The sequence below is a fragment of the Mirounga leonina genome, unplaced genomic scaffold (genome assembly GCF_011800145.1).
Source record: "Mirounga leonina isolate KUSES-001 unplaced genomic scaffold, KU_Mleo_1.0 Mir_127, whole genome shotgun sequence".
Lineage (NCBI taxonomy): Eukaryota > Metazoa > Chordata > Mammalia > Carnivora > Phocidae > Mirounga > Mirounga leonina.
The window spans coordinates 9115715-9143057 of NW_023270316.1; the positions used below are offsets into that span (position 1 = coordinate 9115715).

Genomic DNA, 27343 nt, shown 5'->3' on the forward strand with positions numbered 1-27343 from the left:
GCATAGGACAGGACAGAAACTCAATAAATCATTGCTGGATGAAATACAGTAACGACCTACACTCCAGGGGATAGCGGTAGTCTTTAGGATACTTGCTTATCTGAGGCATTTTGTCCAACTCATATCCCACATGTGTGAAGACAATGAGGATTAAAAGTGCTGAGAAGGTGCCCACAGGGCACTCAGACATGGAAACAGACTGTCTAACAGTAAGAACGATTCTGAAGGACTCAGGAGTGGAATGTGCAACATATGAAATCTGCTGGCGCCACGAAATCAACAATTAGTACAAAAGATAATGAAAATGAGAAAACAACAACTTGTTACAACCCAACAAAGTTACCCATCTTAATACGTTTGCAACAGATAAAATTAGGCCAAAAAAGATGCCTAGGACTTTCAGCAAAGAGTTTCAAAGCTTAAAAGAACTAACTTTCACTCTTTTTGGGGAAACGTGTCAGGGAACTGCTTGGTTACTTTGGACTCAGGAACAAAAGGATTTCTGAATTGAAGGACATGTACATAGCTTCTCATTTACTAAGCGCCCCCCGCCCCCATCCCACCTTTTCGATGCCAGTCACCTTCTGAAATGTCTTACACCAGTATTTCATTTATGCTTTACAGGAGTCGGACACAATTATTGTCCCCATTTTGTGAAGAAGGGGGCCTTGGTACAGAACTGGATTGGCAAGGCGGGTTTGATCATCCATGGCAGTGCTGACTGATTGGTCCTAGCTGCCCAGAGAAGGGCTGGAAGGACGCAGAACTTAGGGGGTGACATAGGTGTGCTGTACGTGCCAGTCCTCGATTAAACTACCTGCCAGACCCAATAACCCAGTAACTCCACATATTTGGAATATTCCTTCCCTACCCTCATCTAACTCAGAACGGATCAGCTCAGATCAAATACTTTATCCACAAGGCTTTCTCCACTCCATTTCAAGTGAAATCAGCTCTCCTCCCTACAGGCTTTCACAGTTTAAAATATTCACTATAACTCTTAATCACATCCTAGCTAGTACCTTCACCTTCTGCATCAGAGGACTAATAAGATTGAAACACAGCTAGTCTTGGTCTGTGACTCACTTTAACCTGGAATTAAGAGTTTCCTCTGTGGACAGGAAGACGTAGGAAAGACAGGCCAAACTACCAGCAGGGCTAAATGGACCTTCATATTTAAGTTTTAAACATTATTTCCTAGACACGTGAGTCTGAAGAGAGGACACCACTTTCACAAACTAAGAAATAACAGATGCTAGAAGGGACGGGGGCAGCTCCTAGCAGAGGCCACAGTGAGGTCAAGGCAGCCTCAGAGGGGCCACGGTTTCCCGCAATGAGTTTCTCACGGGCGATCCAGCCCAGACTCCTCCTCTGGCAACAGGGTTAACCTGGAATGGAATTCAGGAAGTAAGTGCAGTGTAGACTACTCCAGCCAGAAGCCAGGGGCCCCAGAGGGGACAGGAGACATCCGGATATGACTATTGGCTGAGGGGTGGACCCTGAAGACCAGGAGAAAAGGACTTGTCAGCGGAGGGTAGCTATGAAGGAAATGGAGGGGAGGATTCAGACCGAGACACAAAGGTCAGCCTCGGAGAGGGGTCCCTGCCCTCTCCGACACAGAAAGGAAGCATGAAGATGGGCAAGGCGGAGCTGATGCCCTATTTTTCTATGAGAAAGAAATGAGGCGTATGAATCTTCTCAAGATGGGCAGGAATGCAAGGGCTGCTTATCAAGAAATGGAAGACCTAGCTTGGGACAGACCCGGCGTGAATCTGGCTCTCCCGTTTCCAGCACTGGCACCCTAGGCCGGCCACGTATGCTCTGAGCCTGTTTGTTCTTCGGCAGATACGGGGTAAAAACGCCCGTGGTTGGCATGTTATTTAGAAGACTAAGTTTAAGTGAGATAATGTATTCAAAATATCTCAAATAATTCCTGGTACATAACTGGCACTTCACAAACGGACAATGACAACACAGCCATGTTTGAGATTATTCCTTTAGAAGGTGGGGAAGGGTGCAGATCATGCCAACAACCTAATTTGAGTAACTTTTATTCTGCTTGAAAACTACTGCTTGTAGACTTATAAGAGCTGTAGTATTAGTATAAACAACATAATACGCAGAGTTCTAGCAGTTTAGAATCAAGAACTTCAGAGAGAAAGAAGTGATCTGACTGAAGCTGCAGGAATCACTGTAACAGCTCTAAGAGGAGGCGATATTTCTACCCTCACAGGTAATGACCTCCGAGTGATAATAAACCAAAGTGAGGGAGGGAAAGCTGGTATCGGAAGAGCTCCCACAAAACGGTCCTGAGAATTCACGGAAGGTGGAGGCTCCGGAGGCTGAGGGGCCATCACACTCCACACGCTCAGGTGCCACCAAGCGACGCCTGTTTCACGTGTTGCGCTGGGTTTCTTGAAGCGAAACCATTACCCCCTTCCCTTCACCCCACGTGATACCGTTATACCAGTTCCTAACTCAAGTTGCTAGGTGACAGTTTCAGCCTGACTTTATTTGTGTTACCAGGCATTACAAACTAAATCTGGGCTTTTCATGCTATTGGTCAATTAACATTTAGAAATTAATCTTTTTTGCCTTCTCCGTATGTCCAGTTCCCACAAATCCCCAAGTGGCGGGACTGTTTGATCACAGCTACTCAAGTCTCTCCACCACAACAGCACCTAACGGCAGCGAAAGCAAACCCCTTTTCTTTTGCTTAATCTCAAACGATTGAAGAAAACTATTATGAAATATCTAAGGGTGGACTATCCAAATACTGATTAACTCCAGGGACGTAACAAATAGCAGAAAAGAAGAATATTCTCATTAATTTTAAAAAGTAACTAAGAAATGAGATGCAAGAAAGATTATTTACTGGTTAGGTACTTTTTTATAGTAGCTGCATCGGGCCTGGGGTCAGTCTTCATTGCCATATAAACTGCTAGGGCCGTTTGATCTATATGAGAAATAACAGCATCTGCAGCTTCAACAATTTCATTAAGTCTTTTCATCCGTTCCTAGGGAGGAAAAAAAAGAAATAAGGAATGGATGTATCAGCGAGTACACCAAAGTACCTTCATTTCTGTCGTCCTAACCGCGAGAGTCACAACTCCGGAGTGAGGGGGCTGGGCAGGCTCCTCGGAGCCCAGAGGGCTCTGTGCTGCCCGTGCTGTGATTTTGCCACGATGTCAGCATCGCGGACCTGAGCTCAGACGGGGAATACCCAAGACACATCCTCACTGCCGTTGGATGGTGAGGGTGGGCAAGATAAAGGGTTCACAGAAACGTAGTGCTTTCTACCAAGGCAACTCCTTTTCTGGGCATCTTAGAAACACGACTGGCTAGGTTACTCCAGTCGCACACCACATGAAAACAGGATGGAAAAAAGCACCTGCTGATGAACATTCTTCCTAGTTTATTATTAAAACCACAAAGATGAGAGTAAACAAGAATAGACCCAACAGAGTCTAACTACAATCACCACGGTGCTCGTGGTGCTCTTAGTAATTTGCTCCTCTCGTGAGTCTTAGAGGTCTCCTTTCAACACCTTCAAGTTCAATCTGAACCCCAGATAATTTTTAATTGTTTATGGCTAGCACTTTCCTACTGGCAACATTAATCAACGAGAGCTGTTAAGACAGTTTGGAACGATGGCCAGTTCTTAAAAATTAGCATCAGTAACAAAGTTAATGCAAAGCAGGAGTTCTTTGTTTGCTGCAGGTCTTTAGATCTGCAGCAGGCCAGGACCTGTGCCCTGGAGGTGAGTGTCAGAAAAGCAACCCTCAGGATATCTTACCTCCTAGTCTTCCCACTGACCAAAAATATGAGCGGGAATTCTACGCTGAACTCAGAGTAATGGCTAAGTCCTGTAATTACCTTAATGAAAATAGTTAATATCTGAGAAACAAACTGAGGGTTCTAGAGGGGAAGGGGTGGAGGGATGGGTTAGCCGGGTGATGGGTATTAAAGAGGGCACGTATTGAATGGAGAAAACAATGAATCATGGAACACTACATCAAAAACTAATGATGTAATGTATGCCGATTAACATAACATAATAAAATAAAAAAAAGTTAACAGAACATGCAATTTGTAGAAACATGTTTTCATTTGGCAAGAACCCAAGACAAATATAAGGCTGCATTTTTATTCAATGTATAAACTTTATCTAATGTTACAAACAAAATGAAATACTCATATTAAGAATGAACATGTCCAACCTTTTCAGCATCCAACTGATGAAGTCTTGCAACATACAGAGGAAGATAATTAGGATATGTTTCTTTCAATTCATTATAAATGTCACTAGAATCCAGCCTATGTATATAAGAAAGAGAGAAACATATTTTGTTTCTTTTAGAAAGAAAACAATTTCTGTCTTCCCTATTATTTAACACTGCTTTGAAGTTCCAGTCCATAACATAAGGCATCAATCTGAAACATAAGTATCATTACTGAGGATTATCATTATTTGCAGTAGTATAAATATGCTTAACCTAGAAAAACCAACTGTAAGAATCAAGTTTTCATACATGCTAGGTATAGATGTATAAAGAGGAGGGAAAAACATTCATATAGCAAGAAAGATGAAAAGATCTAGAAATGTCCAAAATGTATAAGAAAAATGTAAACTCTTCTGAAAAATCTGAAGTCTTGGATGAGTGAAGAGACATTCTGCGTTCTTGAATGGGGAAGCTGAATAAAGCTGACTAAATGGGTGATGAGGAGCAGTAGTCTGGGGTCTTCCTGGCTTGCCTTGCCTGCCCTGAAACCACCACTCCCTGGGCTGGGCTGGGGGGGCCCCAGTGTTCTCAGCAGCACCACCCTAAGGCAGGCCCTCTGTTCCGCGCCCCCCCCCCCCGCCCCCCCCACTGGCTCATCACTCCGCCTCAGCGCTTCTCCCAGGAGGAGAGTCCCCTGTCTGGGAGCCGAGGGGCGAGGGAGCCTGTATTCCTGGTTGCAAGTGGCCTGGATTCGAGGAGGCGTGTCCCTGAGCTGGCGGTGTGGAAGCAGGGAGTGGCCTGGGCTCAAGTACCACAGATTCTCACTTTTCTTCCCAAACTACAGATGTTCTTGAATAGGTGTTTCTTCATCCTTTGCTGTATGCCCTTACGATCATCTCCAGAGGTTTTAAAAGGCTGATTTTTTAAAAAGGATTTTCACTAGTTTCCGGGGGATTGGGTTCCTGGGACTCCTCACGCTTCTGTGCCAGAAGTCAATCTCTGCCGTTTCACTTTTGAAGGATTTACATTGTATTTTCAACTGTTTACAACATCTTACAATCAGCCAGAGACTGACTTACAGACTTTGACTTCTGGTGGAGACGCAGTCTAGTTTTTAAGTGGAAAGGTTAAGTCTGAATGTAGACAGACCCTGTAACCGGTCCAATCCCTGGGAATTATTTTCACCATATGATGACGTCTGTTCTCTAGAAGAGCTCAAGACTGCAAGGATGCACACATGTTCAGCTAATGAGGACTCCCATAGAAAAGCAGTGGTCAGAGAAATATTGCATAACACAAATGGAAAAAGCAATCCATTTGATTAGAGAAAATAAATTTCTACTATGTAAAAAGTAAGCTAAAAGTAAAAAAATAAGCTGGGGGAAAAATGTGTACAAGTACAGCAAAGCATTAATATCTTTTATGTTAAAAAGTTAAAAGAAAAATCTGCTGTCCCAATAGAAAAACAGTACAGAATATGTTCAACTGACAGCACCTACACCAAGAATGCAATGACAGCATTTAAAAACCCCAAATGCAAACCAGCATTTCATAACTTAAGAAATGCAATTTAAGACCACGATAATGGCCTTTTCTTTTTTCGCCCTCTAGCAGCAAGGCTTTGTTTTCAATTCCACGGCGTAATAGGCTCTGCCATACACCACTAGAGGGAGTAGGAATTGTGACATTCCCTCTAGAAGGCAATCTGGCAAAACACTTATCTAGGTGATTTTTTAAGTGTTAATAATACGGATTCAATAATTATACCTTTAAGATGCGATCTGATGGATATTTAAAGAAACTACATGTATAAAAATGTCCATCACGGCACCATAGAGAAAAGCTATAAATGTGGATGCCAAAAAGAGTATTTAAGTGGGTTATATTTCTTCAACAAGACCGCATACCACATAGTCATTAAAATGGCATTTTAAAGGACTATTAAATGACCTAAGAAACACCCAAAATCAAATAGTAATTAGAAAACTAGGACACAACATCATTTACACTGCTACATGCATAACTACAGAGAAAATAATAATAGGACAATGATTACCTTTGGAGAGTAGGCAAAAAAGTGATTTTTATTTTTTTTCTTTTAATGCTTGTCAGTAAAATTCTCTTCCAAGAACAAATCAGAATTAAGTGGTTAAAATAAAAGCCCCTGTAACCTTACCACCCAGTTAAACTTACTTTGTCATCCACTGAATTTTAAGATCTCGTAATGCTTCAGTGAACTCTTCTTTTAAATCTTTCTCTTTTTCTGAATCTTTTTCTTTATCTTTGCTGCCATTCTTAGTCTTTGTTGGCGGAGGTATTAGGTAGTAATGAACAGGGATCACATCCTATGAATGTGGAGAGAGTCTCAGATTAACAGGCTTAATTTTACGTATTTCAAAATCATCTTCAGTACCTGAGTATCTCAGAACACGGGCTGCCCTGAGTTGTACTACGACATATTCCAGATCCTAAGGGCCACAAAACATAAAAAAATCCCAATCTGTGATCAAAGGAATCTTCTCCCAAACTTTAAATTACTGATGCTTCTGAATCTCCTTTAAAATAAAGATGGAAGGGGTGCCTGGCTGGCTCAGTCGGTGGAGCATGCGACTCTTAATCTTGGGTTGTGAGTTCAAGCCCCACATTGGGTGTAGAGATTACTTAAAAATAAAATCTTAAAAAAGTTAAAATAGAGGAGGTAAGAACAAACTTTCCTCCATTTGAGGGTATTTGGTATTCTTAGTTTAACTTGACAGACTGGATTACGGAAAATGCTAATTACCAAAGTCTACTGAGCTTTCATATCTTCTACTTGAAAAGGGAAGGAAATAACTTACAATTTTTAAAAAGATCCTCTTTTCTACATAAATTTAAAGAGAAATCTCTTCATTCCATCAAGAGGACTTACTGAGGCCCTGTGACGTGCTAGGTAATGCTCTAAGAGGTGAAGGGCAAAGCAGACAAGGCCCTCTCTTGCCCCCCGGGAACATATCCTAGTGGGGGAAGACAGACAACATATAGGCAGTGAATCGTTTCAGAAGACACCACATGATATGGAAAAAATGAAACAGAACGCAGGGACAGAGAGCGGCTGCCCGGTGAGGTGGGGAACAATGCGGGCAAATGGTGCTGGGAAGCCACTCTGAACAGGGAATATCCCATCTAAGTGAACGAACCTCCGTGGACCTAATTAACCAAACTGAGGTGAAGAAGAAGTGTCTGAAGACAGAAGACGGGCACATGCAAAGCCCGGAACTTGTGCACAGGGCAAGCGCAGCTGGAGACAGTGGACACGTGGGCAGCAACCACAGGGACTGGGGCTGATAGAAGGTAGTACCAAAATACAGATTTTATTCTAAATGCAACTGGAAGCCTACCAGGAGAGTTGTAGGCAAGGCAGGGAACACGATTCAAGATTTCTGCTTTTTGTTTCATAACTTCATGAAACATGTTCTTCCTACTATTTGGAGAATGGACGATAGAGGGCAGAAGTCGAGAAGGAAGAAGACAAGTTAGGAAGCGAGCCCAGACTCCCAGCACTGCTCTGATCTTTAGATCTGAAGAACAGGCTGTACAAGAGCAGGAAGTGGACGGATTTAGAAATTGTGACGGCAGAACCGACAGTACTTGCTGATGGTGTTTAAAATGAGGGGCTAAATAAAACTGGGCAGGACTGGGGGAGGGGAAGAGGAAGCCCAGGCCTTGATCCAAGGCATTCTGCGGTCTCAAAGATGCCCAGCAGTGAAGGAGACAGACGCCAGACGGGCTCCGCGGAGGAGCCAATGGAAAGAAAGAGGAGAGGTCAACCAGTGGCAGTCGTGGAGGTGGTGCCAGGGAGAGGAGGGCGCGGCCACAGAACCGGGCAACCGTGGCTGGTCCCCACGACAAGAGATGCGGTCTCTGTGCAGAGCGGGGGTGAGGGCTGACCGAGAAAGAGATGCAGAGAGAACAGGAAGTAAAGAAGCTTAGATAGTTCCTTTGAGAAGTTCTGCTTTGAAAAGAGCAGAGAAATGTGTAATTACATCTAATTACATCTATTTCCATCTATTCTGTTAAAGCACATAAGTCTCCACTTGCAAAAACTAACGCAGTATCTGGGAAATGAAATCCTGTTCAGACTCGCTAGATCTGGTTCTGGCACAATAACCAGGTATCCTTAATTAAATCGCGAAGTCAATTTCACCAATTCTAGCTTTAAGTTTACATTAAAAATGCTAAATTAAAACCTTTTTTGTTTTAATCAACAAAATTTCTAAAATCGGGAAAAAAAATATGTACCAAGACTTTTACTCTCCTAATCTCAGTAATTTCAGAAAAAAAACTTTACACAGGTTGAGACAAAAAAATAGTATTGTAAGCCCCCACCTTCCCCTAAATAGGATTTTTAGGTGTAAATACAGCATACTTATGCACATGTTAACAATTTTCACAACTAAATTTTATTTTGGGGTAAAATTATAATAGTAAATATAAGGAACTACTGTTGCAGTAGTTCTAACAGCATTCCAACATAAAACAGTACCTACTACTTCAGTATGACTCCTTTAACACACATAAAACCACTCATGTGACATAACCACACAAATCCGCTTTCAGCCATGTCAGTGCCATGCTCTGTCTGAGGCCAGGAGCCAGCGCCTGCAAGCCAAGGTCGCATGTGCAGTGTGGGATGGGGCAAAAGAAGCAGGGTTCTGCTTGGGCAAGCTCCTCAGGACCCTGCTACCCATCCTTCTTCCCTCCTCGAGTTCACTTTCCTAGGTGCTGAGGCGAAAAGTGTCTGCAAAATTGGGAGTTGCTAATTAATCACCAAGCTCTTATGGGAACAGATCATTTCCATATCATCTGTACAGCACAGATAATATACTGAAGAACTCGAGGGGCAGAGACAGCCCCCAACATTTACCCTCTGTTCATGTAGTCCTGTACTTCCACAGCACTAGAACAGGGACGACACTTGCCTGGAGGAGGAAACTCGGCAGTCCATGCTGATTCTAACCTAACGTGAGCCTCCCTTAGTCCCCCCCCCCCCCATCCTCGACTGATTAGGGAGAGGGGCAACTTTCAGGATGGGAAGGAAGTCTCTGTTGCGAGGCAATTCCTCCACTGAAGCTCAAAGGTAAGGCATTTGCTATTATGTTTTAGTACAGAAGAGAGAAAACAGAATTGAATTTAAAATGAGCAATCCATTAAACTTAATTTATGATTAACAATAAACTCTAAGAAAGATCTATAAATAGAAAGAAACCCTGTACCATGGCAACCATAAACTGTCACTAAAAACTAAAAGCACAAGAGACAGGGAGAGTTTGTGATGAATGACCTTGTGTGTGCGGGGGCGGGGGGGGGTCAAGGTTTTGTGATCAGCATTTTGTATTTAATATATAAAATATGATATACTTAAATATATCAAATTAGCCATTATAAGTGTTACTATAATCCTAACAAAATATTTCAGGACAGTAATTTTTTATTATTAAAAATTACAAACATGGTAGTTTTAATTCCTAATCAAAAGAAAAATGGAGTTATTTTTTGTTTTATCATGTTCACCAGTTCTTTTTGTATTTTTTCAACTTGCTTCTTGAGGACTTAGTATAGGGTCAATTTAATATAAATCATTTTGTACCATTAAGTCTTGAGAAACTTTGATTACGATTTAAAAAGATAGTCAACAGCAATCTTCAGAGCAGAAATGCTGAAGTTCTTTATAGTAGCTACTTAAGAGTAAGTTTTCTAGGGCGCCTGGGTGGCTCAGTTGGTTAAGCAACTGCCTTCGGCTCAGGTCATGATCCTGGAGTCCCTGGATCGAGTCCCGCATCAGGCTCCCTGCTCTGCGGGGAGTCTGCTTCTCCCTCTGACCCTTCCCCCCTCTCATGTGCTCTCTCTCATTCTCTCTCTCTCAAATAAATAAATAAAATCTTTAAAAAAAAAAAAAAGAGTAAGTTTTCTAAAAAATCATATTATTTCTGCTAGTCACCGAGTATTCTGACAGTGTTTGGACAATATCCTTGAAAGTCAAATCTACCTGCAAAACTCATAATTATTCTTTGGATAACGTAACATACCGCCGTTTAAATTTTGGTTCAAAAATTACAATTTCCTTAAGTTCTTAAGTTATTAACAACTAAATTCAAAACTTTAATACCTTTACACAAACTAAAATAGTTATTTTAAAGATTAAAATCATACTGGAATGCTATTTATCATGTTAAAAGTAACTATACTCCTTCATATGACGATGAACTTAAAAAATGTAACCTGCATTTGCCAAATCGAAAGTCACTGAGACCCAAAGGACAAATCCATTGAGGATTATGCACCAAAAGCTAGTTGGTATTTTGTTCTGACAATAAATTAAGATATAGATCTTTCTGGTAATGAGACTATAAAGCAGGGAGAACTGGGAAGAGGTAACTGTAGTTGCCCAAGTTCTTTATATATAAAGCTTTCCTAACCATCAAGTAATAATAACCTTCCTATTCACTTAAGAGTTTCCTATCTTATACAATCTGATCCAAACAAAATCCACGAAAACTCCCAAAAGGTCAACCAAAATATACAACAGGAAGAAAAAACCCCAGCTATGCTTTTGTGATAAGCACCTTTTATTTTTAATGGGCTCCTAGAAGACCTTTTCCTCATTTTCTAAAGCAGTGGCTTTCAAGCTATTTTCAGGATGACCCAAAGATAAAAAATCTATAAATACACAGAAATTTGTTTTATGAGTCTGATGAATGACATTTCCTACTTTATTGTTTTCATGTTAAAGCTGGTTATATTTCATGAATGTACACGGCCCACAAATGGGTCACAACGCTCAGCTGAGAAACACTGGCCTACGGTGAAGTAGATATTCCTTTAACTGGAGAGATGACTCCCAGTGGGGCATTTCGCTTGAACAAAGTGTTTACCGCTACATGACAATATAAAATTACAGAAGTCTTTTAAATAAAGGAACTTCATCTGTTCTAAAATGGTGATCCCCAGTTTCACATCACTGTGAATTAAGAAACAGAGTTATCTCTTATTTATACTTCAAAATACAAATTCTCCTTGCAAAGCTTCCTGCCTGCAGAGGAGATCACTAACATGCTAAACGATGCCAGAGAGTGGAGTCTGTCTATCCCTTTCACTAAGTGCACTCGAAGTACAATTCTACTTTTTTTTCGTTAAATTTGGCTCTAGCAGTCAATCAGAGATTGTCTAATAAGTTGTAGGAAGTTATGTTCTCAGTGTCAACTTTAACCCGGGGTGGACAGTCCTTGTGCCTGGGCCCCCGGCCACTGCTCTGTCTCTGCTCCCCCAGCACCACGACACAGAGCAGGGAATAAACTTTTTTTTCAAATTCCTTAGTAATATTTTAATAATCAAATCATCCAACTTAAGAATGTTTTTAGACTTTAAAAAGAATTGTTTTGGCTTATATAGCTAAGACAAAAAATTACATTCATTTCTCTGTAGGATTTTAGATATGCAAAATTTCAAATATTACTATTTGGTATCATATCTGTGACTAAGAGATGAAGAGCAATAATTTTTTTTTCTAGACACATGTAAAACAGGGGTCTTCCAGCGATTTATGGCAGGAAAAAAACGCTTCAGGAAAGCAGTATGTCAACACTGACAAGCTATAAGCACTATACTGCAGAACTTAAAGAAAGGAAACTAAGGGAGAGATTTTTTAAAAAAAGATTTATAATAGGTGACAGAAAAAAAAGTTTAACTAATATGCAAATAAGGCTTTAAGACATCTTTTTTAAGAACTGACAATCAGTACCTTTTTAAATTTTCCTTGTCGTTTTGCTGCAGACTGCCCCTGGGAGTTAGAAGGACATTCTGTAAGAAAACATGCACAATCTACACAGGATGGAGACACCACCTCTGTCTAATTGTCTTCCAGTTTACGTCCCACCTGTGTGTGTCTCCGTACTTAGAAGGGTCAGGTCTACGATCAAAATGGCAGGCTTTTAAAGAAAGCAACACTGCCACTTTCACTTTAATAAAAATGCAATCAAATAGGTTATTTCTAAGGGCAAATGTTTTTCAACTCTGTATTTGAAAACTGAGTACAGTAAAATCTATTAGTTATCAAAACACTTTTAAAAACATTAAATTTAGCTGACAGTCTAGAGTCGGATTTCAAGGACGTCACAACGATCACATATGCCCAGGCATCATCATTCAAGGTGACCGTGAGAGGCAGAAGTAAAACAACACTCACCTTCCCAACTACCAAACCGGTGAGAAATGCAAAACTATGAGATAAGATTAAACAAACAAGGTGCTGGCAAGTATAATTAACTCTATGCCTTTAGGTTTTTGCTCTCTCTCAAGAAAATCTATCCCATAAGTAATTACCTGGTAAGTAGTAACTCCAGTTAATCCCATACTTTTATAATTTATGCCTCTGAAAGAAGTAACTATCTCTGAATGGCTAAAAGTGCAGTTTTAATAACAATGCTTTTCTGTCATATCAATCCAAGGAAGCAGACACCTGAGAAGAGTTATCTGGGTGAGAATCCCATCTCCCCATCTAGGGAGCCCCACAATTGGAAGCAGCCCTGCTGCCCAGGAAGTGAAGCCTACAAAAAAAGACTAGGACTTCTTAAATCAGCGCATCTATGAATTCCAGTATCAGTGACTACTGATTCACTTCAAATGATACTAAAGTGTATATATAAATAAGTACAGTTGACCCCTGGACAACACGGGGGCTGGGGACACTACTTCACCCCCCAGCTGAAATTCCTTGTATAGACGACTCCCCCAAAACTTAGTTACAAACAGCCTACTGTTGACTGGAAGCCTTAACGATAACATAAACAGTCAAATAACATATTATTTTGTATATATTCTTATGTTAACGTAAGCTAGAGAAAATGTTATTGAGAAAATCACAAGGAAGAGAAAATATATTTATAGTACTGTACTATATTTACTGGAAAAAAAAACCCCACATATAAGTTGACCGCGCAGTTCAAACCCATGTTGTTCATGGGTCAACTGCAGTATCGACTGAAATGAGACTCAAGAAATGTCAGGGCAAACGATTTTTTCAAAGCACAGAATTCCTAAGTTATGCCTCTAAGACACCAGTAAGTGACTTCTGGTTCAACAGCGGCAAGAAGTAAGTATACTTATTAAGATGCAAGAAATCCATTCAACTTGGTAATGGCATTTATGATTCCAGCATCAGGTAGTAGACCACTATGTAAGAACTGATGCTGAGGAGAAATGCAAAACTGTAAGAATGACAACTTTACTGGCATTGAACTAATATGATGACAGAAGGTGACAGATCCACATAAACACTATTCTCATAATAAATATATAATGAAAACAGATGGAAAAGTTAAAATAGGTACCTATCCAGTTGTAATGTTTATCTCTACAATGTAAAAACCAGAAACATGTTTTTAATAGCATGATTTTAAAACTATAAAATAAAAGGCAATGCCAAAAGAAATACTCCTAATTATCTACACAATTATGCAAAATTCCAACAAGAGAAAGGTCTGTACAAGTGAGGAAAAATACTGCTCGTTAGAAATGATATGACTAGTTTTCTAGAAGTAACCCAAGAAGACCTGACTTATTTTTATATCCACAATATTATGTTGGTTAAAATCCTATAAAATGTTCTAATTTTAAACATCCCATTCACTTAAGCCAAGTTTAATCTGGACCTACATGTTTCAAGGGAAGTTCAAGTATATTAGTCATGAAAGGTAGGACCAGTTCAGGGCCAAGTACTTAGGTCTGGGGAAAAAGAATACTAAATATTTTAAAATACAATCAAATCTTAATTGACCTTTACTGGTAATTTGGGAAAAAACTACTCAATTTTTTTCCCCCAGGGAGAGCTTCTCTTTTACCCATTCTAAAGGGTTAGATTAATTCCCATCTTTTAAAGGAATGGAAATTTTGGAATAGGTAATTACAGTGTTTAAAAAAAAAAAAGAAAGGAGGGGGGCCTGGGTGGCTCAGTCGTTAAGCATCCGCCTTCGGCTCAGGTCATGATCCCAGGGTCCTGGGATCGAGCCCCGCACTGGGTTCCCTGCTCCACGGGAAGCCTGCTTCTCCCTCTCCCACTCCCCCTGCTTGCGTTCCCTCTCTTGGTTAAATAAATAAAATCTTTGGGGGAAAAAAAAAAAGGATACTTACAGCTTTCTTCCCAAGTTCAGTCTTTGATAATGTTAAGGATCCTGCAAGGTAGCATCCAGGTCCTGCCCCTTTAGGTATTCTAGTAAGAAAGTTCAAAAGAGAAAAAAAGGAACTAAAGAGAAAGTCTCAGAAAGAAAATCAAGGGGCAAAACATCAAAACAATCGCATTCTGAAATAATTCCCACAGCTCAGATTTCCAAAATCAAAGGGAGAAATAATCTTAGTCTAAAATGGTAAGTGACAACATACCATAAATTTAGCCCAATGTAATGATCTCACATGAAAAGATTACAGTATTTAAGATACACATTAAGTGTAAGCAACACTGTCACTTACTTGTCATCAGGTAGGGAGGTAACAAAGAATGGTTGGTTATATTTGGGTGGTAATGTCAAATTACTTGATTTCTTCTTTCCTAGAAGTGCAAGGCTATGATTTTCATGAATATCTAAGCTCAAGGTATTAGACAACCTATGAGAAACAATGAATGGGAGATCTTTAAGACGTTCCAAATCACTGATCTGCTCATGACGAATCTGTAGTCGAATTGTATAATCTCCTTTCTCCAGTTTCAAAGAATACTAAAAAAGACAAAGAACATTTGGAAAAAGGAAAGTTTAGCCAAGTCAACAGAAATTATAGTAAGAGGATAAAGAGGAACAGTTACTACATACAGAGTGCTTACACTGTGTGAGGAAGAGTGCATGAGAGTGTGCACGCCTACACACAAGGACCTGAGGGTGCAGGTGAGGAAGCAGGGCCAGGACATCCCGGGAATTGTCCAAGGCCACGTGCAGAGTAAAGGATAAGGGAGCTGAAGGCAGGTATGGCTCCAGAGCCCTCAATTTCCCACAATAAGCTATGCCCATAGTCTCAGCTAAATCTGTATCTGCTCAAGACTGATAAAAGCAATGATCTTCTAGTTCATGAGTCTTTAGAAACATGTATAAACCACCACCAAAACTAGCAAAATTGAGGTGCCATATAATATCTAAGACAAATATACACACACACGTGTATACACAACTGGTACTCTTTATGTTATAACCAAGATGCCACACCTCTTTATCACAGGAAAAATAGGGAGCCAGCAGAGACAAATCCACTCTGCTCCACCTAGTTAACCTGCTCAGGAGCATGGCACGCTGTATTCTGCATCAGCAGTATCTTCTGAGATTTTAAAAGCAACCAAGTAATGGCACTGCAATAATCCAGTCTGTACTGAGGAGATGTGACTTGGCTTGCTTTGAGGAAAAAAAAGAACTCATTCTCTGACTAGTTAACTGAAAAAAACCTGATGAATTATTTTCATTATTTGGCATAATATTATAGATGTTTACAGGAAATACCTCATTTCTTTGTAACAATATTTTATTCAGGGATAAAATTTCTACAAACCACTGATTAAGGGGCACCTGGGTGGCTCAGTCGGTTGAGCTGCTGCCTTTGGCTCACGTCACGATCCCAAGGTCCTGGGATGAAGCCCTGCTCAGTGGGGAGTCTGCTTTTCCCTCTTCCTCTCCCCCATTGCTTGTGCTCTCTCTCTCACTCACTCTAATAAATAAAATCTTAAAAACAAACAACAAAACCCTGTATGATTAAGTTTTTCTCCCTTTAATACAACAGTGTGCCAAGCACAGTGATTGGCATACACCGTGTTGAGTACACAGCTGTCTCGGGAAGAAATAAATCTGAAGTTCTAATAAACACTTGGCACTGCTATTTAGTGCTTTTCATCCAGTTCAGACCCGGGATCATTTCAAGGTGCTCATATTATCTTAGATGATTTGCTCCCAGCCATCAGATGTGTGGAGGCAGTGGGCAGGAAGAAGACATAATTAAAATAAAAAGCTACACTAGGGGTGCCTGGGTGGCACAGTCGGTGAGCGTCCGACACTTGGTTTCAGCTTGGGCCTGATCTCGGGGTCATGAGATCGAGCCCTGTGTTGGGCTCTGTGCTCAGCGTGTGGTTTGCTTGGGTTTCTCTCTCCCTCTGCTCCCTCCCCTTCAAATAAATCTTAAAAAAAAAAAAAAAAAAAAAAAAAGGCTACGCTGGCTAGGGTTCGCAAGCATCATCCATGCCCTCCTCTATCCCAAAACTTGATTTAGCAGATCTACATGGCTGAGAGGCTGTCATAGTCTGTTTTATAATAAGACAACTAACTGAGCTTCTAGTGGTATGTCAAAGAACTAAATACAAAACTATAGCGTTAAAAAAAACTCCAAACAAACCCAGAAAAACAAAAATTACCATAAATAGCAAATCAGAGATTCATTAGTTCAGGAAACAGCCTCAGTTAATTCTAAAAATCACTGCCAATTTTATACCTGATGTGGATAGGCATCTCCTGAACCCATTTGTCTTTTGTTCTGGTCAAATATAATCCACAGTTGGCTGTCAAATTCTGATTCATATAATAGTTCACAAAGTAGTGGGCAGCTTGGAGTTACTTCCCCACTCTTGGGCTATAAAAAAAAGAATAATTACTTGATATAATTTATATGATTTCTAATGCAGATTTGTAATACTGCTGTTGATGAGATTTTTACATTACAAGTATTAAAAATATTTTCCTCTGGTAACCAATTTTAAAAATGCAGAACATCCAATATTTTGGCACTAATTAAAGGTATTTTTCTTTAACAAGTTTTTAAAAATACAAACCTAGCTATTTGTAAGCATTAATGAATACTATATATTCTTCAGTACCTCTAAGTACTTTATAAAACTGAAATTTGACAATTCATTGAAATCAATCATCTCCTGAACATTAAAACCAAATTCATATTATGCTTCAATAAGAGTTTCGCTGAAATCTTACTGATCCTACCTAAACTCTTAAGATTCTATATTTACAGTAGTCTCAACTACCTTTACTGCTCATTCAACCCAAGAGGTATTCTGACTTCTCACTGTTTTAACGCCTGCTTCAGAGAAAAGCAATCAGACCCGCTCTCATAATCAGACAGCATCTGGCGCTGATGAGACCTCTAACCACTGAACAGGTATCAATGAATACAGAAACTACGGCTCAAAGGCCAGGTCACCACTAAATTAGTTTATGACTTCGGACCCAAATAGTACTTGGACCAATTGGTACTTGGTAACCAATTCTCCCAGAGATTATAATTTCCCAAAGAATAATTTCAAATTAACCAGTGTTAATCATTTGACTCTATTTCATACATATACACACACACATCTACACTAAACTGCTTGTCTCTTCGTTTTTCACTTTATGATTCATGAACAAAAAAGTTCATTTTGAGGTTATACTTTAAACACTTACCTGATGAAAGTTATAAGTCAGGATCATCTCATAAAGCTGACGATTATTTGGCAAAACATCTCGTGATCCTAAAGGTTTTGTTTTTGCACTCAGTGGGCTGTAATTAGACAAATGCGTAAGTAATTTGATTCAGGAGTTCATCTACTGAGAGAAAGGAAACTATAACCAAAAAAATCTATTACACAGTACAATAAAAGTGACAATAAGCATTCCTAAACTCTGTCCTTCTCAGTATATTTTATAATATTTTAATCATCAGCTTATAGAGTTCTTCACTGACTGACCCTTAGCAATACGTAGTGTTTAAAATTTGCAATATTATGGAAACATTTTCAAACGTAAACAAATAGTTCTTAACATAATCAGATCCCAATATTAGGGCAATAACTGCTAACAGTGTTAAGGACGGACAGGTTTTGACGTGCGCCCTCCTGTCCACAAACTGCAGATGGCAACGCACATGTCACAGGAGGGGTCCTGTAGGCGCCACACTGAGAGCTTCATCACATATATGTTACTTAAGGCTCGAAGCTACTGCTGGGGCTGCCTCTTAAGAGAGCTGCCAGGATTGCTAGGCTGCGAAGTCAGAAACCGCATTTTCATCTCCAGCACTCAGATGATTTAAAAAGATGACTCTTTTCAAAGAGTGCAAGAGATGTCCCCACTCCCACCATGCCAATGCTCAACACCTGTAGCCCTGAAACACTAAATGATACCGGAGGGTCTGGACCCAGCTCTTCAAAGTTATGCAGGGAGCCAGATCTTCATACTTCAAGGAGGACTGAACATCAAAACGATTGATTCCTTCCGACGCATGCTACAAAGAATATTTATCAAATTAGGTTCTCAAGCTTTATTGATAATAAACCGTATTTTTAAACATTTGGACCTAAAATAAACTTGTCTAATGCAAAGTTTATAAGCATCCATGAACAAAGACGACTGTTATTTTCAGAACCACAAGTAATCTGCCCATTAACACTTAAATCCAACCAGTGAATTATTTCTCAATAACACAAATAACTGACATTAAAAATGATGGAAAGGTGGAACTTACAATGTTTAACTGAGGAGCAGTACACACTATTCCATGGAAAGAAATGGTATAATCAATATTGACATCACTAAGACTTGCCCACCAACGAGCAATGCAAAACTCAATTGCTTTCCCACCCTGTAAAGAACAATAAAAATCACAAATGTGTAAATCCCTTTTCTCCTTTTCTTTCAAATTACTGAATATAAATAGTGTTTTAAAGCAATTCTGGCTTTTTGTACAGCCGTGTGTGGAGTTACAAAATTACAGTTGCAAAGACAGAGTACAGGCGTTTAAACACACGGTTATCCTCTCAGACTCCTACGGTGCTTGTCATAGAAGATCGGAGGCAGCTTTTGGGAGCACACACTACGAAATAATAGTGAAAACAAACTGGAATAAAAACTTCAGACCAAAGGAAAAATGGCAAGAACAATGATAAGAAAAGGCGTGGGACAGCTCCGTCAGGCAGAGTCAATACCCGCAGCTGAGTTTCAGGCTCAGAGCTGCCTGGCCATCAAAGCAAAATGAAATTATGGTCACTTACATCTTTCCCCCTCTTAAAAAAAAATTAAAAACAAACACCATTTTTAGTGCTGAGTTTTAAATTAGGTTTTCTAGTAACCAGTACGTTACGAAGTCTGCGGGGGGGTCAGAGGACACTAGCACAGACAAGAGCACCAGCCGGCATCGGAGACCCAAGAGACCCAGGAAGGCCGCTATCACCGCGTGAACACACGAGGCAGCAGGCTTAAGAAAGAGCATCAGTCCGCTCGGCTTCTGTGGAGGAAGAACCACAGCCCAGCGAGGGTGGGGACCTGCCACACGGAGGTCATTCCGGTGGAAAGCAGCAGCGGCCTCACCTTCACGGCAAAACAGCCTCCTGCAGTCTTCACGGCTGGGCATTAATAAAATAACAAGTAGAAAAATCTTAAATAAGGAAGTAATTTCCTGTGTGATGAGGAAACAATCCCAATCAAGCTCCACGGTATAAGCCATCAGAATCTAGCAGACCAGCACCTTCCTTTGACTACATTTATTGAAGAGTTCAAATGATTACTATTTACCTCCAACTTGGTCTCAAGTACCCCACTGAGACTACCCACCTTCCTACTTTGTTTATTTAGCGTTAATAAAATATTCAGCCCCAATACAGTCTGAATACAAACTATAAAATCAAATTCAAATACTGAGTCTTAGCCTATACCAAAAATAAAAAACGAAATCATTTTTGGGATTTCAAACCGGTAATTAAAACTTACTAAGACAGGAAAAGCTTCAGTCAGTGTTCCTTTTTCTGGAAGGGAACAAAACTTATAGAATTCATGACTTCGATACGCTCTTTGCTTCACAAGCTGCACCGCATGAAGAACAAACTTGGCTGACACCTCAGAAGAACACGAACACACAGTAACTTCTAAAATGAGAGGGGAGGAAGCCAAGTTTTAAACTGAGAGGATTTAAAACCAGACATATGATTGTCTTAATACCAACTTTTTAGAAAACAACGTCTCAAGAAAAAAAAAATGATCTATTCAAAGGAAATCTGCATATTTCCTTAAAAACAAAGAATCAACAGAATATTAATCAAGATGAAAGGGTAGGAAAATAAACAAATCAGTATTAAAATTAACAACTGCTATGCTGCAAACACCACGGAACAGCAAGCTGTCCATGGATGGACACAATTTTCCTAATCAGGTTATTTTCAAAACCCTTTGCCCCTCTGCTGCTATGAGGAAACTTGCTTTTATGAAAAACCAACCAATTCCTGATAAAGAGAATCTTAATTTTAGAAATTTCTATTTGTTATCATGCCTAAATTCCATTAGTGTCTACTTATTCAACTTCATTGATAACTTCCTAGTCTCTCCCTCCTGTCTACTTCTAGAAAGTATGACCATCAACTACACATCCTCAGCTTTATTCTGAGGCCGAGCTGGAGGCAAAACCAAAATCACCGTGAAGCAGAATCAGCATCTTATCTAATGCACACCCACTCTAATACAGAGAACTTAAAGCAAGGCTTACGTCTCTGGTTCACAAGGTCAAGTGGGCGCAGAGCTCTGTGAACCTAATCAATTGCTAAGAATAAAAAATCTAGTGTTAGGACAGTATTTCTAATTATTTGAAATAGGACACATCTGCAGTACATTTTTTTTTTTTTTTGCTTTGATTCTTTATCACCCCCATTTTACTGACACGCAATTGACAAATAACATTGCATAAGTTTAAGGTGTACACTGTGAGGATTTGATATATACATATATACTGTAAAATCATTATCACAATAAGGTTAGTTAACACATCAATCACTTTACATTCACCAATTTTTTTTGGTAGTGAGACTATTTCAGATCTGACTTTTAACAAATTTCAAGTACGTAATACGGTAGAGTTAACTACAGTCAGCTTGCTGGACTTTAGATTCCTCGAACTTATTCACCTTATAAGTGAAAGTCTGTACTCTCTGACAACCATCTTCCCATTTCTTCCCCCTCCCCAGCACATTTCTAATCTAAGACTGCTGAATGCTCTGAGCTACTCCCATTCTGGATCATTCAATAAATTCCTATTTAAAAAAAACCTAATTATTTTCAATACCAACCAAGACAAATCATAATGAGAGCACTGTAATTACTGGCATTTACCGTTGAAAAGATACTAGATTCAATATTAATTAACCATAGATTTTCCTTCAGTATTATTAGTGTACATTTTATCAAAGCTCACTGTTCGACAACCCTATGGGGCCCTGTAAGAATTAGGTAGCCCAGAGTTGTTCAACAATACAATTCTGACTCTAATCATTAACAGATATGGTATTATTCTAAATTAAGTTAAAATCTTGAATGTTAAAACGTCTTAAGATAGCCTGAATGATCTGATGTGTCAACAGTGCAAAATAGTACGTGATCTTAACAATATTTCAAACCTAACAGCAAATCTAGGGTGTCAGATGTTGTACTGTTATGACAAAAGCGTGGATTAGAGACATACACACTTCCTGTGGTCACAATCCTAGCAGAGATAGAAGGTACATAAAGATAAGTGGTCAGGACAGACTCAAATGTTACTTACCAGCCCATGTTGCACCCTCAGGAACCTCAATAAAATGCCTTCGAATCTGACCAGGTTTAAAATGTACATCTGTCAAGGCTAGATCATAATGTGACGATTCGTTTACTCTGAAAATAAAAATAAATGGCCAAATGTGATGCTGTCACCCAGAGAGACTTTATATTATAAGCCCACTGGTACTCTAGATTTTAATAGTTCATCAGAAACAAACACAGGGATTTAAAAGTTGGTTACAAAACAATGTGCACAACATTATCTCATTTTTGCAACATGTCAGTGGTGGTAAGTTCCGGATAGCCCAGTGTAGATGATTTTTCTTTTTACTTGTCTATGCTACAATTTGTCTATAAGACACACATATACAGCTCCCTCATTCACAGGATTTCCCTATTATTAGAATCTGAACTATCATGAGTCCTAAATATTAAAATCAAAGGTGATGTTTTGTGTCACTGATTCGGTCTTATAGCTCTGAGACTGACTGGTATTAAACTCCTTGTATAGCTCCAAAATACCCCGCGCCATCATGACACAGGAAAGAAGAAAACTATTTCCATAGCATTTTTGTAAGAAACCAGTGACATATAAAGGTCAAATGTGTAATTTTCTACTATGGAGACCTAAAGAATATGCAAGGGACAAATTTTAGTCGGTATGACAAACACTTAATGAGCGCCCAGTATATATACGAGGCACTGTTGTTAAGAGCTACAAATACACTGAATACATTTTCCTTTGCCCTGGCCAATCTCAGGAGGACAGAAAAATCACCAGAAACATTTAACATAATATGCTCTGGGTGGACAGAAGTGTTAGTGGAAAAGACATAAAAGATAGGTGGTTCGTGGAAAAGCTTCCTGAAGGAGATGATGTCTCAGCTGATTCCTGAATCTTATAAATTATCTTGTCTAATTTCCTACTGGACTTCAGGGAAAATCTGAGAATTTAAGTGTTCTGCAATTTCTCCATGTGTGTGTCACTTTTTATCTCCTGAATCTCATCTTATGTTTCTTATGGGCTGAGACCTGCTGCATACTTATTATTTACCAGTTAACTAATTCAGTACAAACTATTAACTGAGAGCTCTCCGTTGTCTCCAGAATTCTCATCTCAATTTGTCCTTCATCTACTGAACAGTTTGTTTTGTTCTGAAGATACTGTATAATGGGCACCACAGAGGAACCTGTAGGGCACAGTCCCTGAGTCTTCAGTGGGCTCACAGTCAAATGGGGTAAACCAAAACTAACAACATCTTGGCTAAAGTCTGTACCGCAGACGGGGTGACAGGAAATGCTGGCTCTGAAGGACTGCTGTTTGCTATTTTAGAGAGCATGATTCTGGGCAGAGCCACCAACAGATCTTAAACAGGAAGCAGTACGACGGGAGCAGAGTTCCTCGGTTCTGGGATAAAAGACAAGAAGGGAAGGGAGAGTCTGGAAACAGTGACAGGAGAAGTGGAAGAACCAGAGAAAACAGTGATCCCACAGATGGGGTGCGACGGTGGAGGCGGCTGAGCGATGAAGAAGGGACGAAGTAATACTGTCCAATACTGCAGATGGATCAGACAGGGGCATTGTCATCCCAGTGGAATTTTGGCACAGGGAAAGGGCACGGGAGATGCCACCGGGGATTCTCACAGTCAACAAGCAATAGAAAGACCACATCGCACTTGAATTTTGTGAGCAAGAAGCAGAACTAAAGCCCAGTTACCTGATTCTGGTCTATTCATCCTTTAAAAGTTCACACTATTTCCATAAATAGCCATTAAAAAATTCCATGTAACAGTAAGCTGTTGGTAACTTGTTACTTACTTGGTTGCTATAACTGCAGTGATTGGAACTCTGAACAGAGGACCTGCATTAGGGGATGCTATATCATAGCCACATACCTTGAAAAAAGAGTAAGTTTCAGTAACCATAAACTTTTACAAGAGAAAAAGAAAGAAAAAAAAAAGTGAAATCTATTCACAGAGTAAGTTAATCTAACATTAAAATGTAAATGTCTTGGGGTGCCTGGGTGGCTCAGTCGTTGTCTGCCTTCGGTGCAGGTCATGATCCCACGGTCCTGGGATCAAGCCCCACATCGGGCTCCCTGCTCCGCGGGAAGCCTGCTTCTCCCTCTCCCTCTCCCCCTGCTTGTGTTCCCTCTCTCGCTGTGTCTCTCTCTGTCAAATAAATAAATAAAATCTTAAAAAAAAAAAAAAAAAAGTGAAGATCTTAAACACAAGTTCACGCCAATTTTCTGACGTTGGGTCACATAATTAACAGCAAATAGCCTAAACAAATGCATGCATACCCACCCTTGACCACTTCAGACCAATGGGGAAAGAGACCACCACACAGGGCACTCTCACACATTTCAGAGTATTCAGAAAGTAGCACTGAAGATGCACCAATACCTCTGTATAATGTAATCCTTCTCTTAAGCCCCTGGGATCCACACGTATGTTTATGTGTCTACATTGATTCATGAGTTCCAAATGGCTGGGACACTGAACCCAAGATGAATTTGAAGTTAAAGCTAAATGAAGCTGAAGGGATATTTTCTCAGCGTTTTCTAGCATGAAAAAGACCAAAAATTAAAGATTAGTACTTTTTTCCTTTTCTTCCATTTTAAAAAGTTCTATCTTCTCATAAAATCTAGTAGATGAGTTTAATCAGCTGTAAAACACACTAGGGCCTGGGCTTCCAAAACACAGCTTAAATAAAGCAGTCACAGAACCTTCCCTATGTCTTAGGGCACTTGTGATCCATTCACACTTTTATCCAACATGGCTGTAACCTCAAAATAAGGCGTTTTCGTGAATATCTGTCATTACTGCATGCAGATAACAGCATCTGACTGAAAGGAAGGTGCCAAGTACACAGTGGTGACTACTTCATTTACACCTCCTTGAGCTGCGGTTTTCCCTGGCTGCTTCTACTTCCCATTCTCCAACCGAAACTCTCTCTTACACCCAAGTAGTAAGAGTGGTAAAGAAAAGGAACTGGATGCTTTACCATCCACAATTCGATAAAACCCTGGGTCACTGAAGGCCCAGGCTACTGCTTTCCTCAGTGGTCACCAGGCTGAGCTGCGACGATACTGGGATCCCTGCTTTGCTATCACATCCATCCCCCTTAAAATATATATGATTTAAAATAATATTGTTAACTCATGTTTTCTCTTTAGAACATTAACCCAAATGGCATTTCTCTCATACGACAGTATTCATTCAAACCACAAATGTGAGCCCTTCGGCTTACTGTCCAATTACTAACCGGTATTTTCCGGAAACACAGGTTCAACGCCAACGCCATGATCTGAAGGTGCAGCCACCTGAACAGGGTCTCGGAGGTAGATGCCGCGGTTATTTCCAACAGTAACAGTGAAACCTAATTTATTAGCAAATGATGTATTCTGAACGAGGTAGTCATAGGCTTTATCAACCTAATTAGAAGAATACAAACAGTAAAATATCAGTGGTTCGGTCAAGAAAACATTTCGTTATAAATTACCAATTTGATTTCAGTTGTAAAAAAAGTACAGGCAAAAAGCTGGTTTCTACATTCACCTCTCTAAACTACGTGCTAACCCCACATGAGGGGGCAAGTCTACCTTTTCAGACAAAGCACCAGCCCGACCACTCACCTCCAACTCCGCTCTCTAGATTCACACAGCTCGTCCCAAGTAACCAAAATCAGGCACTCCTCCATACGCCATTAGATTCACAGGTTTTGCCCTCGCCATCTTCGCCTGGAATTTCTACCCTCTCTATGACTTAGGTTTACTGTATTTCTCTCTTACTAAAACAAATCTGTCTCAACTACAAAATCTGATTTCATATCCTCTTTGCTTACCAGTTCAGAAACTATTATGATCATATAACGAAAAATTAGATAAACTCAATCACTGTTACAACAGGAAATGTTATCCAGTAATAGCTAAGACCGTATCTTAATGATTAATCTATCTTTCGTAACAAACAACACTACCTGAATAATACCATGTCCTTGGGCAAATACTTCTATATTGTCAGCCTTTACTGCAGTATTTTCTAGAGCTCTTCTGACTGAATGAACCGTGTAGTTAACGTTATTAGCTTTCAGACCTGAAATGTGAAAAAGCAAAAGCAAGAAAGGAGTATTAGAGAGTTTGCTACTTGAAACCTTCTTCCCCTCACCAGTAGAGAGAACATGTACGTTCTCGGGCTTTAAGGTCCTGTGTTTCAACACTCGTTTCTTAATCTTTTTGAAAAAACTAAACTACAACAGCCTAGCTCAAACTGCTAGCATCACGCAAGGATCTCATTCAGTAAAAATCGAGGTGCGCCCGTTATGCAAGGGCACGAGTGTGCACTCTGCGAAGGTGATGCAAACGTGTGAAGCAGATACCTGAAGGCATTCGAATGACATTTTCTCTAAAACACTGCTGGTCAAGTGGGTACCCGGTTGGCTCAGATGGTAGAACACGTGACTCTTGATCTTGGGGTTGTAAGCTTGAGCCCCACGTTGGGTGTGGAGATTACTTAAATCTTAAAACACTGCTGGTCAAACGATATGGTCGCCAGGGACACTAATCAACCTGGCTGTGTTACAGAAACCAAGGGAACTTAACCAGCAAAAAAGATGCCCAGGCCTGACCACAGCTCAATTAATTCCGCATCTTTGAGACTGAATCCCAGGTACTGATACTGACTAAAAGCTTCCTGGGTGATGCCAGGAGTAGCCAGGCTGGGAATGACTGTTCTGTGGGAAGGGTATGGAAGCCACCAATTTGTCAACTTTGTGTTGAATACTGTTAGAGATAAAACAGTAATACCGCATTCCTGTCCACTCCAGAGTTCATCAAACGTATGCGCACTTACAATATGTTAAGAAACGAACAAAACAAACATGAAAGTATGCTGCTTTAGGAGTGAATCGAGAAAGGGGCGCCTGGGTGGCTCAGTCATGAAGCATCTGCCTTCAGCTCAGGTCATGATCCCAGGGTCCTGGGATCCAGCCCCGCACTGGGCTCCCTGCTCGGCGGGAGGCCTGCTTCTCCCTCTCCTACCCCCCCCCCGCTTGTGTTCCTGCTCTCGCCATCTCTGTCAAATAAGTAAATAAAATCTTTAAGAGTGAATCAAGAAAGCGGCCAATTTTGTCAGTGAGAATCCAAAAGAAGGGGACGCTTTATGAGGGGAAGGAACAGGAGTCGAATCTTACCAGAATGTACGGGAATTTGCAAGGCCAAAAAATGGCACAAAAGAATTCTAGGCAGAGAGACTAAGCTGTACAAGGACGGGAGGCTGGAGCAACCCTGAGATGTGGTGAGGTTGAAGAGAACTAGAAATGAAGGCAGAGAGTCCTGGGACCTCATGAGAGGAACGCTCCTAAGGAGGAAGCTTTGTGACAACCTGGTGACGGTAACTGAGTCCCAGTCAATGCCAATGTCACCTGATCAATACCGTGAGCCTCGGGCGCACCACCCCAGAAACTCCCACCTCCCTTCCCACTTTAGTTATCCCCACAGCAATATTACCTTTTAATGTGTAATATAAACTAATTTTAAATTCTATTTAGTCTGTC

General features: G+C 40.2%; 1 protein-coding gene across 8 annotated transcripts in view; it reads right to left on the minus strand.

Moving 5' to 3' along the window:
* Positions 1-27343, minus strand: part of TPP2 (tripeptidyl peptidase 2) — a 70050-nt gene that overhangs the window by 5578 nt on the left and 37129 nt on the right. For 2 of the 8 annotated variants that reach the window (XR_004678856.1, XR_004678855.1), the window contains exons 12-27: positions 25769-25884; positions 25055-25223; positions 24193-24350; positions 23606-23682; positions 21795-21901; positions 19976-20130; positions 18735-18851; positions 18394-18494; positions 17678-17774; positions 16716-16853; positions 14724-14968; positions 14388-14466; positions 12001-12039; positions 6417-6568; positions 4221-4317; positions 2876-3017 (exon numbers count right to left, since the gene is read on the minus strand). Coding sequence is in view for 5 of the 8 variants with exons in the window: in XM_035003087.1 (XP_034858978.1) it covers positions 704-788; positions 2887-3017; positions 4221-4317; positions 6417-6568; positions 14388-14466; positions 14724-14968; positions 16716-16853; positions 17678-17774; positions 18394-18494; positions 18735-18851; positions 19976-20130; positions 21795-21901; positions 23606-23682; positions 24193-24350; positions 25055-25223; positions 25769-25884 (2024 nt within the window). In the remaining 3 variants the exon portion in view is untranslated. Of the gene's footprint in view, positions 1-703; positions 789-2875; positions 3018-4220; positions 4318-6416; positions 6569-12000; positions 12040-14387; positions 14467-14723; positions 14969-16715; positions 16854-17677; positions 17775-18393; positions 18495-18734; positions 18852-19975; positions 20131-21794; positions 21902-23605; positions 23683-24192; positions 24351-25054; positions 25224-25768; positions 25885-27343 lie in introns of all 8 variants that reach the window. The other 6 variants (XM_035003082.1, XM_035003085.1, XM_035003083.1 and 3 more) reach the window with 4 other exon arrangements.